Source organism: Coenobita brevimanus, chromosome 46 (genome assembly GCF_032717465.1).
Source record: "Coenobita brevimanus isolate Jiangsu-jjx chromosome 46, ASM3271746v2, whole genome shotgun sequence".
NCBI classification, from domain to species: Eukaryota; Metazoa; Arthropoda; class Malacostraca; order Decapoda; family Coenobitidae; genus Coenobita; species Coenobita brevimanus.
This window is the reverse complement of record NC_136999.1, coordinates 6,316,006-6,336,943: the sequence shown is the minus strand read 5'-3', so window position 1 is coordinate 6,336,943 and position 20,938 is coordinate 6,316,006. Positions and strand designations below refer to the sequence as shown.

Below are 20,938 nucleotides of genomic sequence, written 5' to 3'. Positions count from 1 at the left end.
TTTTCAGCGTATTTCACGTAGCTTACTGGCAGAAAAAGACAATACCACGGTTCTGCATCCATTTCACAGCACTTCTTCGTGACTAGCATCATATTCTACTCTTAATCTCGTTACAACTGTATATTCAGAGTGGAGAGATTGCAATTTTAGGCCAAGTTAGAGTAAAATGGGTATAGTAAGGCACTGATGTGACAGTACTTTGCTGGGACTCATACTGTATAGATTGCATTAATGACTCGTGGGTATTCAGTAGGCTCAGACCTAAACCTTCTTGTTCTCCTTTGCTCACAGACGGCAAGCTCAGGCAACATTACGCTAAGCACTCTGACCCTGGTGCCGAGTGACGCGGACGGCGGCAAGTTCCTCAAGTGTCTGTCTGAGAGTCCTGTCATTGACCACACGCCGCTGCAGGACCGATGGAAGCTGGAGGTCTATTGTGAGTATTAAGATTGGTAGATTTATCATTTGAAGTATGTAATTTTTAGAGGTTTTTGGACAGTATGACATGACCTAAGGTGAAGATCTGTATGTAGTATATGACTGCTGTTTGTTTTGTTAGCACCACATTCGACTGAAAGGGAACAGATTGGTGTCTCCGGAATATGTATCGTCATCACAGCTCTGGCACCAATATTAAGCGACGCCGAAAGCGGAGTTTTTGTAATCGAGTCCGTTTTTGTGTATGAATCCGTGTTTGTATTTTCGTGTAAAGTCTCATGATTGCCTGATCCGATTTCGATCAAAACTGGAAGATATATTGTATGAGGATCTAAGAGTAAGTGAGGATATTATTTTGCTGCAGAACCATCGCAGATCAAGCTCAAGAGTAAAAATCAAAGTCAGGGCGTTAAGCTTCGCTGTGTTCTCTGAGTACTTGTGATATATTCTTCCCTTCCGTGTGTGTGTGTGTGTGTGTGTGTGTGTGTGTGTGTGTGTGTGTGTGTGTGTGTGTGTGTGTGTGTTCAGGGACCTTTTTTGTCGTTAAGCTACCCGAAGACAATTATTCAGGATTATAAGTGCCCCTTAGTAGTGGAGGTTGACATGTTGTATCTAATTCATTCAGATCGAAAAGTTTATGAAGAGATGAAAAAAGACCATGAGTAAAATGAAGTATCACAAAGTAACAAGAATAAAATACCTGAAAATAGCAGGAATAAAATTGTTTGATTAATAGCACAAGTAAAATGTCATCGAATTGACAGGGTTCAGAACAGATCCACAGTTTCAGTTGGTATTACTACATCGCAGCGGCACATCATAAATACCTCAAAGGGGTCACCTGTGTCAAAGAAAGGATAAAATTGCTTAGTAATAAGGGTGGTCATCAATATTAACGTCGGATACAGATGATCTAGCTATATTATATAAACCTGTAGGGCGAAATAATTATCTTTTAATTTTGGATCTCTACACACACACACACACACACACACACACACACACACACACACACACAGAATGTATGTACTGTACTTTAAATATACAGCGTCATACACCACAAAATGTACAGAGTCACATGGCAGCACTACCCCATAAACCTGAACAAAAGATGACTATTTATTTACGTATGCATGGATTGTACGGATCGAGCCCATAAATTTGCTGGGCTGAGATGGAACTGCCTGACAAACAATAGGCTGGAATGGAGAGGATTTGGAGAGGCTTTTGTTCTGTGTTTGGCTGGTGACGATGACGCAAAAACAAGGTCTTGATTTATGCCTGCCAACTGCACAAAGGTAATTAAGGCAGATAACTAGGGTGGTGGTGGTGAGAAATGGTGGTTTTCATGGTGACTTGATGATGATGATGATGATGATGGTGATAGCGTGTGCAGTTTTAGTTCCTTGATTACGTTGTTCTTTGTTTTATTCTTTCTAGTTCCAGACGATTGTTATTGTGTATAGCTCAAAAAATATTTCTGGTTCACATACGACTGTCAATATAACCCCGAAGCATTTCTGTCCCTATTCAGTAACAACGCCTTTCCCATCCCCACGCAGACACTGTATACGACTGCTTCTAAGAGTCTCCGGCGTAAGTAGGCCTCAGGCTAGGTTACCGTAGTTCAGATCATTTAAACCGTAGCAGACATCCTACGTCCCTGCTAACGTTTGGATGACAGGAGAACTTCCGGACACCTCTTGGATTCAGAGCGTTGCCTGTTAGCGGACGACTTCCTCCGACCCATGACCTCTTTCACCCATTTCAGGAATCAGAATAACTCAGAGTTATTTTTGCTCCTACTTAGTAACGACCGTTATCTCATGCCTGCTAAAATACTATCAGTCTATCCCTATGTCAGTCATTCAATCTTTTTTTTCCTATGAGCGTAGGGGCCCGGGGCTAGACTGCTAATTCCTGACATTTAAGGCGGGAATAACTAGTCGCTCTTCCTGGAGTGGCAGTATGAAAAAAAAATAATAATAATATATTTGGATGTAAAAATAGGTTATATCCGACTAGATTTTCATGACCCACTTGACAATTAAGATTCCTAAAAAGAGAGCTTGAAAAATGTTACGGCAAAGAAAAATTGTGTATCTCCACGGCACCGCGGCGTCCCGTCGACGTTCTTTAACGTCCACACGTTTTGTCACTGCCAATCCCGTCAACATACATAAACGCGAAAAAATTGCAAGGTCCCTAATTTGCACAATTTTCAATTTTCGCGAGTCATTTTTGGTACGTATACACGTGACACCTTCCTCAACAAGATGCCAGGCAGGGACAATGCCTTACCCAGCATGACCTCCTCCCCCCCCCCGGCATACCATTGTCTCAACAATTCACCTGTTATCAGTGACCTGGCCAGTACAGCCATGTCATACCACGGTACGAAATTCAGGGCCAGAGTGATTCCGCAATCAATGACAATGTGGAGGACAAACTTTACATAGCATTAGAGGAAGAAACAGTTAGAAATGATGATCAGGTAATGTGGCAAAAAAAGGTCAGGTATTAGTGAGTGAAACAATGCTTATAATGCCTATATTACTGCTTGAAAGCCAATATACTCTCGTACTACATATAAATTCGTACCAAGTAAATGAACTAATACCATTTATGAGTGGTGTGAAATAGTTATCCTCCCATAGAACTCGTTTTCTTTGGTGCCAGCCTGATAGAAAACCCAGTAAGGTAAGGAGGTAGTCCTACCTGTAATGAGTATTTTAAACCTCAGGTGAGCGATTTCTCTATGAATTTTCGATGTTTCTCACCAAAAGCGAAGGTTTGAGCCAAAAAAAAATTTTTTCCTAATATGGTCGGGATTGGGGGGAGTCAGTGGTGGAAAAGTGGTCGGGATGGGGCGGGTTAAATATACACTTGATCAAAATTTCTCTCTCTCTCTCTCTCTCTCTCTCTCTCTCTCTAACACACACACACACACACACGCACGCACACACACCAGACATTTTTTTCATTCATGCTTCCATCACAATTTTATGCATCGAAGGAACCCCCCCCCCTCCCCGGTACTGAAGGAGTTAATGAAGACTCTAGCAACCCCCCCCCCAAGTCGAGTTATATCTTTAATCCCTTCTACCCGATGATATGCTTTTTAATTTTTACCCTCCCTGCTTCCAGACGGTTTTCCTCAGCTTAGGAGAGGGTTTTAGAAATGGAGGGATTAGATACAGTCATCAATAAGCCCTTCAGTACCAGATTTTCCTCGACTGAATAAAATCGTCAGCGAATAAGAATAAAATTATAAGGCATGGGATTGAAATGGTTAATAACATGTAAAATCGTCTGAAGGCAGCAACAGTAAAGCAAGAAAGGACGTCATCGAACTGAAGGGATTAAGCCACTCCCTCACTTCCACCCACCCTCTTCCACTTTTCCACTCGATCCATCCATTAGCCAGGAAAAAAAAAGCCCTGTCCCCTCTTTCTTTTCTTTCTCTCTTTAATTTCCCATCCTCATCGTGAAAAAGATCTCGGAGCAATTTAGATGATTAAGAGAATTTAAAACGCCGCTGGCTTAAACCTAATTAGTTTAATGAACTAGATGTAAAGGCCATTTTGCCAGGTACCGGGCGAAAAAAAAAATGAAGAAAAGGTGAAAAATCCTTGCCCTGCACTTCCGTAATTTCCAGGTAACATTTTTTGTGTTGATTTTTGGCGTGGATTGAACGTGAGAGTGATAGTAATGGTCTTTTGCTCACCCTGTAACTGAGGATTTGTTGGTGTGTTGGTGTCGCTTGCTGATTTCTCTCTCTCTCTCTCTCTCTCTCTCTCTCTCTCTCTCTCTCTCTCTCTCGTGGTGCTGATAGGACAAGGATCACAACCCAGCTTACGGCTCACTTTTTCCATTGAACAACCGTGTTAAAAAAATGGATAAATGTGTGTATGAAAACAGGTCAACACGGGCCTAAATCAGAACGTGTATACTATAACTGGGTACACACACACACACACACACACACACACACACACACATCCCCCATAACCTGTGCCATAATCATCTCTCGCTCACTCTCTGTAACGAACCACCTCTCTTGCATCCTTTATAACTCTATCCCGCTCACACACTCCATTAACTCTCTCTCTCTCTCTCTCTCTCTCTCTCTCTCTCTCTCTCTCTCTCTCTCTCTCTCTCTCTCTCTCTCTCTCTCTCTCTCTCTCTCTTTTTCTGTTGTCATTCCTCGTAACTTACTGCTTTACACTTTTCACATTTTTCCCAATTTACACCCCCTTATAATTATGTCTCTTATAAAACCACCCACTCACACCCTCTCACATATATACTTTAAGTCTACACATCATATTCCTCTACACACTCCTTTACATACCCTTCAACGACAGATCCCAGTCACTCAGCTGTCTAAACACTCATCTTTCGAACACACCTTTCATCTTGATAATTAGTTACCTCCCATACACCTTTCTTTTATACACACACATCCCTCTACAAAGATTTACTCTACACACTCCTACATATCTATGCAAACTCTTTCCCCTATTTATCTGAACGCATAATCACTTCTTAAACTCATGTACATCCTTTCATGAAAATGCAATTTCCCACCCTGCTCTCCATTCCTTTACTCAGTATTCCATATGCACGCTAATACACACACACACACACACACACACACACACACAATGTGTCTGACTCTGGCCGTAGGCTTCACAGCGCGTTCCCAGAGGCCCAGAAGTCCTCCACGCACTTAAGGCTACATCTCCACAAGCCACCACTTCTGCGCAAACACCCACCGTCCATACTTAATATATGATATGGCTGCCTCATACAGGACTGGTGTATTGGTATTAGCGGGGCAATTTTTACGCGTCGGCGGGTCTTGTGGTAGATGAGTTAAGTCGGCTTTAACGAAATTCTCTCTCTCTCTCTCTCTCTCTCTCTCTCTCTCTCTCTCTCTCTCTCTCTCTCTCTCTCTCTCTCTCTCTCTCTCTCTCTCTCTTAACCCTCTACACCCACTCCCATAGCCTCCCACACAAACCCTCTCTCCGCTCCCAGTTTTATGGAAGCTGTAATGTTTGGTGTTTATGTCCCGGTTTATCTCGCTCCGTCCCCGTAAACCGGAGCCAGGATGGGCAGACAACACGAGAGAGAGAGAGAGAGAGAGAGAGAGAGAGAGAGAGAAAAAATCACAACCACCCAGCCATTATCTACCCCTCCAGCCCAGACAAACGTGACTAAGTCCTTTCAGTCTCACGAATAATTGAAAACAGGAATTGTGAATGTTGTACGAGCTTGGATCATGAAATTACATCTCTTGCTAAAGTGTTTCTTACTATACATTTATTCAGCTCTCCGGAAATCAGTTCAGTGTATTATTATAGGCGTGTAAAATAAACTTTGGCATGTGGAAATGTTATACAGTATATATTTTTCATTTCCATTATGAGAATACAGTGAAAAATGTTATACAGAACATTTTTCTTTTCCTTTTTGAGAACTTAGTGAACATTTGCTCTGTCACGAAATAACATGCGCAGGTAAACATTTCGGCAGCAAACAATTATTCAGTGCCTGATGTTTTGGATTGAATAAAATTTATATGCGAATACTTAATACTTTAAATCAGTCGTCCTTTTCATATTGTTGATCTTCCGTCAGTCTCAAATTCGTTTGTGTTGGGAAAAATATCCGCTATATTCAGTTTCAGGTGTCTGTCATTTTGTTGGGATTATTTTTGTGTGTGGATGTTTAATACATTCCTTATTGAGACTGATAATATATCTGTTGTTCTCACTGTGAAATTATATTTGCAGGAAAAAATATCTGCTTCATTTAGATACTCAGGTGTCTCTTTCTGTTGGAAGCCGTGAATGATTAAAGCATTAGAATTGTCTTGAGTTGGTTTGACCTTGTGGAGAGAATGAAGAATGATACATTAAGTACAGTCGCCCCAAGAAGTGATGGCAGAGTTTCAGATTGCTTCGGTCACTCTACAGTCTACACTGATATAATTATGTTGAGTGTAAACTCGGTTAATAAATGGTAAAACTTCTGTGCCTCCATTACGTCATATAAAATAAAATATATATCACGCTAAGAATTATGTAAAATGAATAACATGAGGTAGTGATATATTAGAAGTTAACACTCAAATATACGTCTCCCGATTTGAACGAATGTCTTAATGTATTACTCCGCGCACGGAGCGCAGCGTAGCCCTCTTTCCTGATGTATTTGCTTCCCAGGACTTCAAATACAGAATGCTCTAGTTTCGAAGAGCAGTTAAGGAAAACTCTTGTGACTGCAATACACCACCTTATTTTCAATTGCTGTGGTGATGATACAGCAACAATAAGGATGCCGAAAACAATGAAATTTACCTTAGTAATGATACTCTACCTGCGGTAGCAGTAAGACCATTCTGCTTTATATTCCTTGTCTTCCCCTTGCTTATAGCAACTTTATTCCTAATTGATGCAATATTTTTTTAAGCTGTGAGAAGATATGACAGGTTTTACCCTTTTCTCATAAACTAAGCAATGAAGAGGACGAAAGCGTGAGCTGATACTCTAGCAATGCAAAAGCACATACTTTTTGCTGTCTAATTGTCTCTAGTATCCTTCTTTTAAAATAAACCTCTGTGTCCTGCTTAACTGAAAATGCTGATCTGAAAGTTTTGAACTCAGCGGCTTGTTTATGAGCATTTGCATTTTATTTCTCTTGCCAATTGTTTAGACAATGAGGATACTAGGCTATGATAAGAATCTTTCTCCAAGGAGCTCCGACTCTCGGCAAATTTTCGAGGTTTTCCTTATTTTTCATTCACTGATATAGTCCTCTGGCTTATAATAAAACTTCAAGAGGATTTCCTTAATGAAAAACTGGCCAAATGCAGTGTAAAAACTGCATGTCTTTGAGTAAAAGATGTTTTTTTCCGTGCATGTTGACCGAACCATTTAAAATAGCCTACTAACGCCACATTCCCGCTTTCTGTCGTCGTCCATGAAGACAAAAACGGAAGAATATGTTTTAAATTATTCCTCAGTATTGTAACGGGAACTATTTTATAAATAATAATGAATGATTTTAATTGATTATTAATGCGCATTTCTTTGTAGTCTTACGCTACTAAGAAATTATTGTGTGTTAACATATTAGATATGAACTCCGCAAATTATTCCTGACTGTCCCTGAGCGATAGTTCTGAAATTTCAATTAGTTCCGTTTAGGATTTCCTATTATCGTAACTAACGAACTGATTCCCACAATTTTGAAATATACCGGTATTTTTGCATTTACTTTTTGTTTGCTGTAATAATTTTACATAATAAGTTTCTCCTTGTAAAGATTTAAGGAAGATTATATACATTATTGCTGACCGAAAACTTCTGGATACTCTGCCATCACTTCTTAGGCCGACTGTACAGGAGAGTGTATGTAAATAGGTTAAAGGAAGAAACCGAGAACGTGATGGAGAGATGGGATGGAGAGGTATATGAGTTAAGGAGTGTGAGCTGAGTTTTCTGTCTACTCCTTCCGGGATTATGGGTATATATATATATATATATATATATATATATATATATATATATATATATATATATATATATATATATACATACAAGAGTGAGTGAGAGAGAGAGAGAGAGAGAGAGAGAGAGAGAGAGAGAGAGAGAGAGAGAGAGAGAGAGAATACCCCTTTTGCTGTCAGTGACCCACTTGAGTATTTTATTAAGGATTAATTCAGGCGTCTTTTTTTTTCACCCAGGTGAAGAAAATTCGGACATTCCAAAGGGTAATCGACACAGTTTTTAGCCCTCTGACTTGCACACTTCTTCCTCAGCCGGACATATTTGTCTTATGCAGTCTTAGGAAAATAACTTGCATCAGTAGGAGAAAAGTATATAAATTCTCTTAAATTCTTGTTTTATGTTGAAAGCATAATCACTTGAAAATAGTCTCATCAATAAATTGTTTACATATTTGGAATTCTGACGGGAGAGTGTTGTAGGTTTGAATATATTAATGCTTCCCGTGTTTCTGTATGGTGCGTGAATGATGGCGACATTGAAACCACATTAGTTGGACGATGAACAATATGTTCACATGTCAATTATTCAGGTGTCTGAAGTTCGATAGGAGGAGAGAATGTTTTAAGTGTGAATAAATAATGTTTTGTGGAATTTGGCATAAATAATCCCCTCATCAAGAAACAGCTTTTGCAGGAATGATGTCCATACCTGGTACCTTCCCCGCGCCTGAAATTGCGTTTGAGAAATTATTATATGAGGTGTGAATGATTAATATGCTCTCGGAACTGATATGCATAATGCCCTTAACAGGAAATCATATCCCGAATTTGTCTGTACCGCGACTGTTCTATTGTTTACACGTATGGTTTTCTACGAAGGAATATTTTAGGCGTGAATAATTAATACGTACCAAGATCTAATATATATACTAATTGCATTAACACGAAATCGTAAATGTTTGCAAAAATATTCCACAGTATTTTCTATTAGGTAATTATGTTTCCTGTGAATAAATAATGCTTACCGGGAATTGATGTACTGAGTGATCAGTTGAGGGTCTTGGTGTCATCACAAAATCGTATCTGTATGCAAATCCATCCATTCCATCCTGTCATTCAAGATCCTGGAACCTTGCTGGGATGATTTATTAGAGGCACGTAATGAATCTTTGGCAGGAACTATTATTACTACGTACTTTAGACCCATTCTTTTATTCTTGTCACTTTTAGATGATTTTACTGAGCTTTAAAAGGATTAGTATATTTTGCAGGAGCTAGTATTACTGGATGCCTTTATTCATTCCGTTGTTCTTCCTGCTTCAGACGATTTTACTCAGCTGAGAGGGAGGATTTGGTGTATTGACTGGGTATTGAGAGCTATAAATGAAGCCTCTTGTTTGAAAAGACTCTCGTAAACTGAATAAAATCGTCTGGTGAGAAGAAGAAGCAGTAGTAGTTGTTGCAGCCCCTTCTCATGAAATCTTCCCTTCTTTGGGGGAATAGGGAGACAAAAGGAGTATATAACCTGTCAGTGGAGTCAGCCAGTTATATCAGTGCCACCATATAAAGGGTTCTGTGTCCAACAAGAATAAACCAGTAAAAGAAGTCCTCAAGCTGAAGCGGTTCGTACGAAAGCCCAAGTGTTGAGAATTATATCCACACCAATATATTAATAATGTGTCTAGAAATATGACGGAAGCATATTTTAGGTCTGTCAAATTAATGTTTTCACAGAAGCGATATGCTAGATACGCAAGTCACGATTTTATGCATGTTCCCAAAAATGACCAGAGTATTTATTTATTTTAGTGTTTGTAATTCTGTTGATTGAATATTTTATGTGCGAAAAATTAATATATACGAGGAAGCGATGTCATAAATAATCATATACAAAATACCAATACCGTTCAAAATTCATGTGGAATGTTATGAGGGAGAATATTTTAGGTAGAAATTTAATAATGCTCCCACAGAATTGATACACTAAATTACTTGTCGCAAAATCGCGTATGTTTGAAGAAAATGTCAACAGTAACTTTTAAATTTCTAAAATTCTACTAGAGAAATATTTATACGAGAAATAAATAATACTAGGAACTGTACTTGATCAAATACTGGTCTGGTTTTATTAACAAAATTATTAACAGGAATAATATCCTTACCATTATGTTGTTCAATCTATTACTCAAATGTTTGGATTTTTTTAGGGGGATATTAAAGGTTCGCATTATTATATTGTCGAGAAACTGACATACAAATTGCCCTAGTTAAGCAGTCAGATGTATGTTAAAATGTCCACGGTATTTTTTTAAATTCAAGTGTTGGAATTATGCAGGAGAGAATATTTAGATAAGAATAATTAACCTTTTCCATGTAATAAGGAGTTTTTCATTTTATCATGCTATGTTTGGGCGATTTTACTCAACTTAGAGAATTTTCATGCTGGGGAGAGGGTTATATAGCTTTCAGAAACTTCTGAATATAACAGTCTGCAGGTAACGTGTGTATGTGTGTGTGTGTGTGTGTGTGTGTGTGTGTGTGTGTGTGTGTGTGAAAAGGAAAGCTGATATATGAGGGCAGATTTTTTTAGTATGAGAGAGAGAGAGAGAGAGAGAATCACCATACTGAAAAAGAGTAATAGTTTCCAGGAACTAATATATTAAATGCCCGTAACGCGACATTCTGTCGGTAAATATCTGGAAAATATCGGCAAATATCTGCTAATATGTCCACAGTGTTATTTTATTCAGGTGTCTGGAATTTTGCAAGGGTTATATTTCAGGTGTGAATAATAATACCACCGATACTAGGAAGCTGAGTTCCGTTTTGGGTACCATTTTTGCACATTATTCTATCCAGGAGTGTCTAGGTTAGGTTAGGTTAGGTTTGTCTTCGTAGTACCAGGTTAGATTAGTATGTCAGTCAGTTAGGCTGCACTTTATCTTATCCAGGACAATCTAGGTTAGGTTAGTTTTTCTTAGGATCAGATTTGGTTAATTTGTCAGGTAGGTAAAGGTTTTAGGTTATGTTAGGTTTGGTTTGGTTTTAAGAACAATGAATGAATGGTCATCCGGGAATAATGAAACAATGTGCTTAGTGTAAAAATGGTATACAGAACGGAAATATTCTACCAGGAACCAATATAGCCTTGTAAACGTTCAAATGGTGCACTTGCTGTAATTACGAAATCATACCTTTCAGCAGATATATCAATCCTACTCGATTATTAATGCGGCGGGAATTACATATGAGTAATGTTTTGGGGTATGGCTAATGAAAGTTTTCCTTGAACTACTGTAGTAATTGCAACTAACCCTTTCACTGCAATGACGTATATTTTTCAGTTATTCTCGCTACCTCCAGACGATTTTGTTCAGCTGTAGGGATACTTTTCATACTGGAGGTGGTAACGTTAGCATTCGTGAACCCGCTGTATTTTTAGTTAATTTTATGGGTCAGGACATTAGCCTTCCTCCAACCCACTTTATTCTTATTTAGGGAACATGCGTGATTTAGTTACATGGTTACCACCTAGCGTATTGTTTGATTTTCTGGCGTACAGAAAATCGCTTGGCATGTCACTCAGTGGAGGGTCACCAAAGGGTAGTCCTACATTGAGTAAGTAGATGATGGTCGCCCCCATCGAGGGCAGAGGGGGAAGGGGACACCAAAGATGATGTGGAGGATGAAGTAGAGAGATAGAGGAGGAGGATGCGACTTGGAGGGAGGTCAGCCAAATGACTGAGGATAGGTTGACGTGGAGGTGGTTTTTCTGTGGCCGGACTAAGACGTCTGGCAAAAGAAAAATACATGCATAGAACCCGTCCACGAGTAGACATTAGTTCTGATTTGGAAAAAAAAAAAAAGGGGGGGGGGGATGTAGCAGCAATACACCAGTGAAAAGACGTCCACGGGCTAAAAGGGTAAACACGAATTCAGAAAATGTTCGGAATAATGTTCACGGCATTCTTTTACTAGGGTATATATCTGGAATTTGGTTGGGGGAATAGGGCCTACATTACTTTTGCCTTTTTAAAACTTCTTAGCTACCTTCGGACAATTTTAATCAGCTTTCATGAGGGTGTATGAGTGGGAGAGGATGAGATGAAGAGATGGGATGGAGAGGTATATGAGTGAAAGAGGTGTGAGTTGGAGAGAGGACAGCCTGATTGCGTAGGACTGACAGACTTGGAGGCAATTCATCTGTGACCCTCTCTTCTGGGATTAAGGGGTCTGGTGATTGACAAACAGACTCTGCAATGTAACTAGGATAAAGGGTATGGCTAAAAAGCGTACAAGTAGTTAGATGAAAACTTTGAGGGATGAATACGTGAAAAAGCCAGATGTGAGATTCGCAGTCATATTTACAATAGACTTCCCTGTCGCAGTTTAGATTTGTTTATGCAGAATGAACTGTGCTCATTTCACTCTAACTAGGCGTAAAACTCCCATCACTTTATCCAAAATGCTGAGCTATAAAAAAAGATGAGCGCTAGGATATGGTGCTAGTCAGGAAGAATTGCTGTGGAATGGATGTAGGGCTGTAATATTGTCCGTTCTCCCATTGCGCTACAGGGAATAAGCTGCAAAAGGTCGTCAGTCCCCGCTAAGTCAATGAGCTATATACATGGGAAGATCCTGCACTCTCCTCCCTTCTTCGCCTTGCAGAAAACAAATATAACCTACAGTGATTTCCCTGTCCTAGCTATGCTCTTCTTACTCTAACGTGGCGTAAATCTGCCATCTCTCCATCTTGAATGCCTAGTTGTAACAGTAGCACAAAAATATGGTGCTTGCCACAAAGAAATGCTCTGAAAAGGATTTGGAGCCATAGTGTTTTTTTTTTTTTCTGCCATTCAGTCGTGTCAGTGCAGCTACAAAACGACGAAAATCTGGGCCAGGTTAAGGTGAAAGACCTTTAAGATTTGCATTTTTATAGAAGGTCTTTGCATTGTCATCTCCTTGTCCTCCTAACAAAGCAGATCATGTGGCTACAAGGGGGAAACTGTCTGTCTGTCTGTCTGTTTATCTATCTGTTTGTCGCTAGGACGCCATAATCCCATGAGGGGTGGCTACAATTCAGTTGTCCCCATTTCACCCTGTCCTCTGCTATCTCTCAATCACCATCCTCATATAGGCTGCGTCTCCACATTATCCCTCTCTCGGCCTGCCCTGCCCTGTCCGCACCTCCACCTCATTCAGAAGCACTCTCTTTGTTAGTCTTTCATTCTCCATCATCTCCACATGGTAGAACCATAAAATATTTCTTACAGTGCTTTCCAATTACATCCACATCAACAGCTCAGCGCTCTTTCGTTCCACATTTCTGTCTGTCCTCTTCGGTTCCTCATTTCTGTCTGTCTCCGGTTCCTCATTTCTATCTGTCTGTCTGTCAGCTTCTCCACGGAAATATCCTTGAGGATCCCACCCCTGGAAGTCGAGAAACATAGAGTAATTAATAGTATTCTGGAAGTAAAGGATTTAGAGACAAGAGTGATTAATGCCACTTCGGAAATGATGAGCCTTAGGCTGTAGTATATCCTGAAGATTATGAAGAATGAGAGAGAGAGAGAGAGAGAGAGAGAGAGAGAGAGAGAGAGAGAGAGAGAGAGAGAGAGAATTTAAGGACTGAATACATATACAGAACAGTGGAACTGAAGAATTATTGGTATTAGTAGACGCAAAGAATCTTAACTTTTTACATTGGACGGATGGATACGAGTAGAGTGTAAAAGATAGATAGATGGATAGATCGATAGATGAATTGAAAAACAGTGTGCAGTCAGTCTTAATCAGCTGTTCAGGTGTCGAAAGAAAGAATAATGTTCGTAATAGACTGAAAGATACGAATAGACAGATTGACAAAAAGATAGGTGGTTCAGTCTGCACCTTATTTTAATCAGTTATTGCAATTTGGACAAGGAAAAATAAACTTGGCAATATAGAATACGTGTAGACAAACAGTTCCATATATCGATAGTTAGTGTAGTGTGTAGCCTATAGTTTATTATATTCAATTTCCCCTATTTTAAAAACGGAAAAATAACTGGCGTCTGACATTATATATACAGTATAGATAAATACGAATTTATAGGTAGACTGATAGAGAGACGGGTAGACTATACTGTGTTGATTATTTTTATCCATTGTGCTTATATAGAGAGAAGGAATTGGATGTATTAATTGATGTTTTGAGTGGTAGAATCAAACTGGTAATAGGTAGGTACGAATATGCAGGCAGCTCCCAGTATAAAATCAGCCAGACAGCAATCTATAACCAACCTGCATTTTATTCAGTTACCAAGAGGTTGAGAGGAAAAGCGTAACTGAATCTGCCTTTAGATAAATAGATAGGTACATAAACAGACAGCTGTAGATAGGCAGACAGATTGAGAGATAGACAGATAGACAGTGGATAACAGATAGATAGGCTGTTTGATAGATGGATAGAATTTGTTGTCTGCATCTTGATATATTACTGGATATATGTTGAAAGGGATAATTCAGTTGGTCGTCAATAGATAGGCAGACTGATGGGTTGAGAGAGCAGTCCAGATATATACCCCTGTAGACAGCGAGATATTGCAGCCCGTGACCTTTATATATTCGGTTATCCAATTTTAAAGTTGATAAATAAACTTTATTCTGATGTAAAACTGACAGATAGATACAGATGGATAGAAAGATTCAGTGGAATAGACACAGACTGATAGATGGATAGACGTGTTGCCTGAATCCTACTTTAATCAGTTATGGAAATGATGAGAGAGAAATGAGTTTGATATATTGCTGGATATATGTTGAGAGAGGAATATTCAGGTTGGTATTAGACGTATGAGAGTAGGCAGATAGATTGGAGACATAGATAGGTAAAGAAATTGATAGATAAGCAGCATGTAACCTTAATTTACTAAGTTACTTAGATTTTGGTGTGTTGTGTGATGCTGTCTACATATTCCTTCACCTTTTTTTTTTGTCTGCTCTTCTCGTTTCCCATTTCTCCTTTCTTTCTTGTCACATTTCATTAATCTTCTTTCCGCTTCCAGTGGCTGTGCATTGACAAGCCTAATGGTTTCCTGTAAAGCAAGAAATCATTTACCACGCTGGTTGGTAAACATATAACCAAACGACGGGGTGATGTGGATCCTACTATAGTGCCCCTGTTAACTGAGACATAGACGTAAATGCGGTGTCCATCTGGGAACCAAACCCCCACACTCTTCCCTGCGCCTCGTTAGAGATGTTTTGTCTACCTCAAGGGAACATCATTTCTGTGCAAGGGATTGCCCTGCTGGGGAGGTTGCTTCCTTACGGTTGATGGGTTTGCTCCGCCAAACAGACCGGGCATTGATCAACGAGAACAAGAACTCATATTTTGTGATGAGAAAATAGCTTAAATTAGCATTAGACAGACAGACAGGCAGGCAGACAGACAGATACAGCTAGCAAAACAGACAGACGAATAGATAGAAACTGATTGGGAGATAAATTGATGTACTGATATGTAAGGTAGATAATATTACATAAATGGAAGCAAAACTCGCCCGTACCGGCATTAAACTTCCCCATCAAAGTCATATAGAACTTGCACCAAAGTTTTACGCAAGGGTAATATCGAGATTCTCAAAACTTCACGAGCAAAACGAAAAATATATATATATATACGTGGTTATCGGGAAAGCGAACGAGGAAATATTAAACTTCGTGCATCCGATAATTATGGAAACTCTCTCCGTCGAAATACTGTATGAGGAAGGCCTTGCAAATCAGCCTTCCTCATACCCCCTTCCAGTCCGGTTCTCTCCCGCCGTCTGCCTTCATTCACCGTCCTCCCGTGTGTGTGTGTGTGTGTGTGTGTGTGTGTGTGTGTGTGTGTGTGTGTGTGTGTGTGTGTGTGTGTGTATGTGTGTGTTTTCCCTGAGGCCCTGCAGTCCTTCTACGTGCCTCATTGCTAATCACCTGAGGACTAATATGCACCGTCCATACTGAACACATACTAGGACTTTCCCATTCAGGACCGGTGCATTGGTATTAGCGGGGGTGTTTTTATGGCGGTGGGTCTTCTCGAAAATCACTCTTCTTTTTTAACGTCATTCAATTAATCAAGCTTTTCTTTGCCCCAGCATGGATGCAAACCAACTAATGTGGGTCGATTTCATGGGGGAGAAAAAGGACTTCGGATACTGGCCATAAAATGTCGTCCCAAATGAGGCTTGTGCAGTGACAGGCATTAAGCTAAAGCCTTGTTCTTCTTCCCCTGCATTACTCTATTCCATCCTCTTTCTCTCTCCCTCCCATTGTCTTTTTTCCCCCCCCTCCATCGCATTCTAATTCCCACTCACTGTCTCACCCTCACGCATTCCTCCTCCTCCTCCCTCTCGGTTCTTTCTCGTCCTCTCGCTGTTCTCCTGCCTCCTTCACTGTCACTCTACTTATCCTCCTCCTTCTCCCCTTTTTTTTCTCACTTTCTCATGCTCTCCTCCACATCCTCATTTTCTCCCTCTCACTCTTTCATCCCACACTATCCCCCCAATCCTTCGTTTCTCCTACACCTTCATCCCTCTCCTCCATCCCCAAATCCCTCCTCTCCTTCCCTTCATTTCCACTTTCCCTCCTCATCTCTCCAAGTCCCTGCATTCATGGTGCTGGAGAGTGACGCTTTCATGTGATGGCACCAATATGACTGGCCAATGGAGCAGCCTAGTTCCCTCCCTGTACCCCGAAATGAGGATGGTGGATTGCGGAAGAAGGGTAATTTCAGATCAGTCTAGGGTTGCAACTACTATACTGCTATACATTTATCCTCTCACCTGTCTCCTATCCCTCTTTTCCATCCCCTTGTCCCTCATCCCTCATTCTTCATTCCCTTTTTCCTCATCTCCAGATTTTTGTATACATTCCCTCTTCCCTCCCCTCCTTCCTTCCTCTCCCTCCATTCCCTTTCCCTCCTCCCTTCCCTTTCATTCCCGTTTCCCTCCTCACCTTCCCCCCCTATCTAGCCCTCCACTCGCTTTTCTCTCTCTTATTGTTCCCTCCTCCCTCCCCTCCATGCCCTCTCCCCTGCAGTCTTCCTCTTATCCTTCTCCTCCTCCCTCCCCTTTCATTCCTTTTACCTCCCCATCCATTCTCATTTCCTTCCCTCTCCATTCCATTATCCCTCCCCTTCCATTCGCATCTCCCTCCTTCCATTCCTTCAGTAACCCCATTTTCTTTATTCATCACCATCCCTGCTTCCATCTCCCTATCCTGGTGTCTGGTGGCTTAGTTATTAGAGCGCCCCAGCGGGACTGACGGCCTTGCAGATTCAATCCCATATAGGTGATTGAAGGTTTTTGGATCAATATAGGGGAAGTGGGTTGGTCCTCTTTATTTTTTTTTTATGCAAAGAAGAAGGAACCAAAGGCCAGAACATCTTTTTTAATGCAAGGAAGAAGGAACCAAAGGCCAGAACATCTTTTTTATGCAAGGAAGAAGGAACCAAAGGCCAGAACATCTTTTTTATGCAAGGAAGAAGGAACCAAAGGCCAGAACATCTTTTTTAATGCAAGGAAGAAGGAACCAAAGGCCAGAACATCTTTTTTTAGTGGAAGGAAGAAGGAACCAAAGGCCAGAACATCTTTTTTAATGGAAGGAAGAAGGAACCAAAGGCCAGAACACTTTTTTTTTTTTAATGCAAGGAAGAAGGAAGCCCAAAAATTTATCGTCATGATCTTGTCTCTAATACTGTTGTCTGTTATATTTTCGCACAACCCATACGATTTTATTCTATTAATGAAACTATTTAAAATTTTCTTCCCAGTGAGTCAACGAAGGCTGTTCTACGTTGCATCAGTTTTCGAACACATTAAAGTTGGACGACCAGAGTTGCCGTCGGTGGAAAATTTATCGCCGATACGTTGCCCCGAAAAACTATTGGCAAAAAATCACGGTAAATGCGGCAATAATCCCTCCGTCCCAGCAATTTCTTGACTCGACAGCCGCCCTTACGAAACAGCAGTGAGCGTCAATTCGTCTTAAAGCCCCTTCAGCTCGAGGACCGCTTGTTTTACTTTAAGTCTCCTACCATCAGACGATTTTCTTGAGTTTAGAAAAATTGTTTGTAGTGACGGGGTTCGAAGCAGTATCCAGTAATTCCTTCTAAAACATTTGTTTTTGTTTTTTTAACTTCCAGTTGTCTTAAGAAACATGAATGAAATAGACACCATAGTACCGAAGGCTTGAAGTTAAATAAACAGAATTCCTGTACATGAATATAATAATAATAATAATAATAATAATAATAATAACCGAAGGCTTAAAGTTAAATAAGCAGAATTCCCGTACATTAATATAATGATAATAATAAGAATAATAATAAGAATAACAGACTTGCCCTAATATCATCAGGAAGATATAATTTAAAATAATTGTATGTGAAGCAATAACTCCTCTGTTCCGACTATTTCACGACTCGACACCAACCCTCATGAGACAGCAGTAAGCGTCGATTTATTCCAGGATCTCTTCAGCTCGTGGACCATTTATTTTATTTTACTTCGGTTCTGCTGCTTGTAGACGACTGTAATCTGTTTAAGAAAGACTTATCGTGTTGAAGGAATTAATGAAGCCAATATCTGTAGTACAGTAGTCTAAGCTAGTAGTAGGAATAATAATAATAATAATAATAATAATGCAATAAAGTGTCATCCTTTAGTTTAATTCTGCTCCATCTAAACGATTTTATTTAACAAAAACATCTCGTGCTGACGTGTTTAATAAAGCCAACATTTTAACACCTCTAGCATAGATATTCTCAAAGTTGAATAAAACTTGTAAGGAGGCGGAAGGAATACAGTTTCAAAAAGACATCGTAAAGTAAGATTTGAAGTTAGAGCTGATTTTTTGCCAGTAAAATAAGTAAAAGTCCATCAGCAAATAAATTTTTTGCCAATAAAATAAGTAAAAGTCCGTCAGCAAATAAAATAAGTTAAAAATAAATACGCATAAATAAAAGGAAAATCGCCAAACACTGCAAATTCCGTCAGTAATATAAATAAATAAATACACCGTAAAGAATATCGTCAACATACTGCCTCTAACACGGTCGGGGAAAAAATCATCGCGAAAAAATCGTCGGAAAAAATCGCCCCAAATGCCGCAATAATCCCTTCATTCCGGCAATTTCTCTACTCGACGGCCGCCCTCGTGAAACAGCAGTGAGCGTCAATTCGCCTTAGGACCCCGCCAGCTGCTGTGATGGATGGGTGTAAGGCAGGGAGGTCCGGCTGTCGTGAGTGTTTTTGACTGACAGAGAGAGAGAGAGAGAATTCTGTATAATTGTGTGTGTGTGTGTGTGTGTGTGTGTGTGTGTGTGTGTGTGTGTGTGTGTGTGTGTGTTTGCGTGCGTGCGTGCGTGCGTGCGTGTGTGTGCGCACGCGCTGGTGCAAAGTGTAACTGTGTGTTCTGTTGGTAAGTCCCGTACATTTCTTCTTTCACTTTCCCGTAACTGACCGAGTACAGTATTTAAAAAGAGTCATTCCTAGCTCATAACTAAAGTTCATCAGTTTTATTCAAGCACGACTTTGTATTCATGTTGTGGGAGTGGGTCCTTTCCCGGGAGGTAACAAGACACCAAGTATAGTTGCCAAGAAGAATAATTCCCACCTCAAGACATCGAATTTCATGGAACCACGACTTCATGTATTCGTGTTGAGGGAGCGACCCGACAGGTAACAACTTGCCGACCATAGTAACCAGTTGCAGACTTACTCGTGCCTCATAACTAAGGTTTATCTAATTTCAAGCAATCAAAACAATGTTAAAGTTCCGTCGGGTGAAAACTAACCGAATAGTAAGCAAAGACTCATGTTTACCTCATAACGTTGGCTCACTGATTTTCATGCTGTCACGATTTAGTATCCAGTCACAAGTCGACTGTGCTAACCACGAAGGCACATTCCTACACAATACCAAGATTTATCGGATTTCATGTAACTACGATTTATTATTTTGGCTATGGATTGGCCTAGTTCCATCTAGTGAAAACAATCCGTCTCTGCAGTAATCCATCTTCTCTCACAGATACTCCCCAGGTGCAGCTAGCCATGGGGAGCAACCTGAGCCCTGATGAGATCAAGGAGGGCGATGATGTCTACTTCGAGTGCAACGTGAGGGCCAACCCGTGGGTCTATAAGGTCGTTTGGCACCATAATGTGAGTAGCAGCAGCAGCAGCAGCAGCAGTGGCGGTAGCAGTAGTAGTAGTAGTAGTAATAGTTGTAGTGTGCTAGTAATAGTTATATTAGTAGTAGTAGTCTGCCACTGCAAACGTCGTCTCCCTCTCACTGTGTTGTAGTTTTATCCTCCGCCCCTCACTCCATCTGTTTCCGTTCATTCCATTTTTCTCCTAGGAAATAGAAATACATTTTTCATCCATCCTTTCCTATGAAATTCTGTAACTATTTTTTTTCTTTTTTTACTTTGCATAGTGGTTTTTCTCACCCTTCCCTGCCGGCTCTAGCTGTTAAGACTGGTCAGTAGAGAAGCGGTTTTGCTTTAACGTTTAATGTCCTTGACTCGAACAGTTGTTAAAACCATAGCCTTCTCTAAAACATAGGTGCCCAGCCAGCGGCCTGCAGGATTTCCTTTCCTGCCCTCACCCACAAATCAAGTGTTTACAACCCATACTGAGTGTTATGCCCCATTTTTATACTTGTTTAATGGGTACTACCGTTCAAAGTATAGCGAATATTTAATAGGCCTAATTTGCATCTCATCATTGTTATTACGATTAGTAAAAGAAGGACTGATTCAATTACCGTGAATAAATAGACTAGCTGTGTAATAGCAGTGTCATAGATTCCGAGTTATATTGCCGATGTCACTGCTTGTCTTCTACTCGCATTCGTTTCAGGAATAATGCGGCCGGTCATGGTTTGTTGAATAAAAAGCTCAATTCTTTCAGCTGTAGGAGTCCGGCACATCTTCCCTAAAAACAACTGCCTCGA

At 40.2% G+C, this 20,938-nt stretch overlaps 1 protein-coding gene across 1 annotated transcript in view; it reads left to right on the top strand.

Moving 5' to 3' along the window:
* The window catches only part of LOC145398804 (adhesion molecule nephrin-like), a 169,767-nt gene that overhangs the window by 130,279 nt on the left and 18,550 nt on the right, over positions 1–20,938 (top strand). Inside the window, exons 7-8 of the mRNA XM_080271613.1 lie at positions 292–436; positions 20,015–20,145. Coding sequence (XP_080127739.1) covers positions 292–436; positions 20,015–20,145 — 276 coding nt within the window. The remainder of the gene's footprint in view (positions 1–291; positions 437–20,014; positions 20,146–20,938) is intronic.